Source organism: Erpetoichthys calabaricus, chromosome 2, assembly GCF_900747795.2.
Source record: "Erpetoichthys calabaricus chromosome 2, fErpCal1.3, whole genome shotgun sequence".
Lineage (NCBI taxonomy): Eukaryota > Metazoa > Chordata > Cladistia > Polypteriformes > Polypteridae > Erpetoichthys > Erpetoichthys calabaricus.
Genome location: NC_041395.2, coordinates 134,579,202 through 134,583,175, shown reverse-complemented (window position 1 = coordinate 134,583,175; position 3,974 = coordinate 134,579,202). Strand labels below are relative to the sequence as shown.

Genomic DNA, 3,974 nt, shown 5'->3' with positions numbered 1-3,974 from the left:
TATATAAGTACATTATATTTAAAATTTGAAAATTAGCGTAAGAATATTTGTATTTGCCAGTGATCCTAAATAAATAATATTAAGCAGGTTTAATAAATCGATTGATGTTTGCAGTGTTTTTGTCCCAAAGATCCAGATCTTTTCGTATGATTCGTGAGTTATATATTATCGAGTATTAAAATGTTACATTTCTGTCGTTCAATTTACTCGTGATCACGTTCGATAAAGTTCCTAGACGGGGCAGCTGCAAATAGATCCTCCAACGTACGGGGAAAACTTGGGGGTTGGTGGCAGAATTGGCAATTCAGCTAGCGTAGAAAAACCACATACTGTACTGTTCCACTGTGGTGCTGAGATGTCCCGCGCTGCATTTAGGTCCCAATCCAGGTGGTTCATCGTGTGGCAACGGGCTATTAGCGCACTTTCACGACCTGTGGTAGCATGTGGAGACAGTTAGAGAACAACACTGGACTGGATGCCGGATGATTGCATCAGACAGGAAGGCACACGTCCACACGCTCACTTACAATTTTAACTTTTGAGTTGCTAGTTACCATAATATACACGCCTTTGGCATGTGGGAGAAAAGCCGACCCACCTGCTCTGGGACTCGAAACGCTAGCCAATGTGCCACCGACGTGTTCTGTACATTTTTAAATGAACTGAAAATTTGTAATTCGTCAAACATTACTGTTAAGATCTGTGAAAGGCGCTATATAAATAGTAAAACTGCTTATTGTTTCAGAAGGTAGACATACAGTAGTAGTAGTAGGAGTGCACATTTATTGGCTAGGGGCAGTCTGAGAAAGAGCTGCATTTTATTTTGGTTGCTCACTCGAAACTTGCAAGACACAAGACTTCCCTAAGCTTTCCGGGTGGCGAGTGCCAGAGGCGCACATGGGAGCGGCTCCTTTAAGGGCCCGGAAGAGGGCGGTGCTAACTCAGTGACGTCCATACGCTGCGCTCGGTGTCAGTGGGCAGGAAGAGCGCGTGAGTGCGCGTTGAGCGCTCAGCAGCGAGCAGCATTGCACAAGAAGCGGCGGCGGCAGGACGAGGCGAGACGCGGCATGTCATGTTGGTAATGCTGGGGCAGTGTTTTCATCGCCTCCCTTCCGCACGGTTCCCTCAAATCATTAGCCGCTGCCCCCGGACTGGATTGAGATTTGCAAACGGAAAAGCAGCGCCCTTCGCCAGTGGCAACTCCTCCGCTTGAAAGCGAAGCCGAGTGAAAAAAGGAGAGGCGAGGAAGAGAGCGGGGGGAGCGCGAGAGACGGAGAAAGGCAGGACTTGTTTCAGAAGCCATGAGAGAATACAAAGTAGTCGTGCTTGGATCAGGCGGAGTGGGAAAATCGGCTTTGACGGTCCAGTTCGTAACGGGGTCCTTTATAGAAAAATACGACCCCACTATAGAGGATTTTTACCGGAAGGAGATTGAAGTGGACTCTTCGCCTTCGGTGCTGGAGATTTTGGACACTGCAGGCACGGAACAGTTTGCCTCCATGCGAGACTTGTACATCAAAAATGGACAGGGCTTTATTTTGGTATACAGTTTGGTGAACCAGCAAAGCTTCCAAGACATCAAGCCCATGCGGGATCAGATCATCCGCGTGAAGCGGTACGAGCGGGTGCCTATGATCCTGGTGGGAAATAAGGTAGATTTGGAAGGGGAGCGGGAGGTGTCCTACGGGGAAGGCAAAGCCCTCGCTGACGAATGGAATTGCCCCTTTATGGAAACTTCAGCCAAAAATAAAGCTTCCGTGGACGAACTGTTCGCAGAAATTGTCAGGCAGATGAACTACGCCTCACAGCCAAACGGGGACGATCATTGCTGTTCGTCTTGTGTGATCCTTTAAGAGGACGCACACAAAGTTTGGGCAAAAGGCGAGTTCATGTGACTCAAAATAGGAAACTACACATTGGAAACTAACAGCAACTGCTCGGGACGTTACGGTGTAATGCATTGACTACGTGATCAGTATTTAAAAGGTGTCCTGCTGTCTTGCACACGTTTAAAAAAATCCAAAAAAGTAAAGAAAACCGACAAAATAGTGTTTACATGGCAAAGTACTTGAATGTTCTAGGATTTTACCGTGACCAGTAGACACTTGAAACATATATATATTTTGGGAAAGCGACCAAGTATTTTAAAGCCTTCAAATGAAGCGATCAGCAAACGCACGTTGGTTGCGTTTTGGGTTCCTAGAGGTCTGTTACAAAGATACATCACCGAAGGATGTGAATTCTGCATTTTTGTTTATTTTTGTTGGTTAAAGTTAAAGGAAACTTGAAGACTTCTAACTAGTCGTGTACGGATGCGATCCGTTCTTGATGACCTCCACCCCTTCCCTAACCGGGAGATTCATGTGTGAATGTAAGGAGAAGTGTAGCACCGCCACATATACTGGACACCGTAAACTTGTGCGATGTGGAGTGGCAGGGGGGGTTGAGGGGTCGAGTACACCAAGAAAACAAAATCTCCTCCAATTTCAACTACTGCTTTCTTTAACTGGAACTGATCTAACACTTATGTGGCAACCGAGATCATGTCAAGAGACAGGGCATCTCCGAAAATAATGTTGAAGAGTAAAGGAAATTATTTTGTACCTGTTGCAAAGAATAATTTTGGGGTTATTTAGGAAATCAAGTGTTTATGAGCCAAAATATCCTCGTGGGTTTTTATTTTAGAAAAAATAGGGGCCTGGCCTCTTCTCTTTCAGTATTTTTAATTTAAAAGCCTGAACAACAACCATGTTGCGTGATCTGGGGTCCATGGACAGCCCCGTGTCTAGTGCCTTCCAAAAATGACCTGTTCAAGTTAGTGCCAACCTGCAAAATCATCTGCACAATTTCCATCATCTTGCAATCCACTAAGTACTTAACTGTTTTACTTTGGTAATCGCACAGTGACGGAACAAAAGAGCCTTTTATTAAGGAGCTAATTTTTTGTTTCCTTCCCTAGCCTTTAAAATTATTTTTATGCCTATCAAGGTGTGGCCTAATTTTTAATTTAAGAAATTGTACAGGTACTGGGTTCCCCTGTCTACTCGACCCTTTTTTTCCCCAGGCCAGCAGATGTAAGAGCTAAGAATTTTAACACAATGTGATGTACCATTAAAATTCTAACCCGATTGTAATTTTAATTTCAGATCAGCCTTTTAACTGCTGTCTGTTTGTTTTCAAAGACTTTTAATACAAATTGAATTTTTTTAAAAACAACTTGAGAGTTTTCTTTCTTTTATTTGTTTTCCTTCTAAATATGTACACTGAGCATTTCTTTGGGAAATTTTACCAGCCCATAGTGGATAAGTGTGTGGTAAACGCCAAAATGTACTGTGGTTCACTCATTAAGGGTAGGGTGGGCTTAAAATGATAAATGGTTAGGTTACAGTAAGCAAAATAAAATTTAGACGTGTGAATTGCTTACATACAGGTAACATATTTTGCTTTTTATCCATTTGTTGCTCTCTTGATATTTTTCTTTAAACATGGAGCAAGTATGATACAGTTGCCCTCATTAATCGATGTTGTGTGAAGCCTATGCAAATGAAAGTGTCTAAAGAATGCATTTTATAATGCTGACTTTTTTCTTTGTTAGGGGTTTCTTCTGCCTTGTCTTTTATCGTCCCGGCAGTTGAGACTTATCTGATCTTTGATGAGGTGTGGTAGAAATAAACAGCAAACACAAAGTCCACAAGCAGAGCAGCTTACAGCAGCAGAATTCATTTAGCAGAAGTGCTTTTTTTGTAGCCCTCAAATAAAGCCTTAAAACTGTGGTCATTTGAGTGATAGTGGGGATGTTGTTCTAATTATTTTATTATAATAATAGCAATACTGCAAATAAAATGAAAGTATTGCTTAAAAAGAAATAAAGTGAGAGCTGAGTAAGAATGCAGTCTTTGATAAATAAGAATCTAGTTTTGTTTACCTAAATGTATGTCTTAAGTTGAGTGTAGTAACTGCAAAAGTATGTGCTA

At 42.2% G+C, this 3,974-nt stretch overlaps 1 protein-coding gene across 1 annotated transcript; it reads left to right on the top strand.

Annotated features, from left to right (window-relative positions):
• The first annotated feature begins 974 nt into the window (after positions 1-974).
• LOC114646356 (ras-related protein Rap-2b) lies at positions 975-3,216 on the top strand. Its single transcript, XM_028794515.2, has one exon. The coding sequence runs from the start codon at positions 1,302-1,304 to the stop codon at positions 1,851-1,853; it is 552 nt and encodes a 183-aa protein (XP_028650348.1). The 5' UTR covers positions 975-1,301; the 3' UTR covers positions 1,854-3,216.
• The last annotated feature ends 758 nt before the right edge of the window (positions 3,217-3,974 follow it).

Excerpts from the sequence above, each read along its gene's own strand:
- LOC114646356 (XM_028794515.2), top strand. The coding sequence starts at position 1,302 with ATGAGAGAATACAAAGTAGTCGTGCTTGGATCAGGCGGAGTGGGAAAA.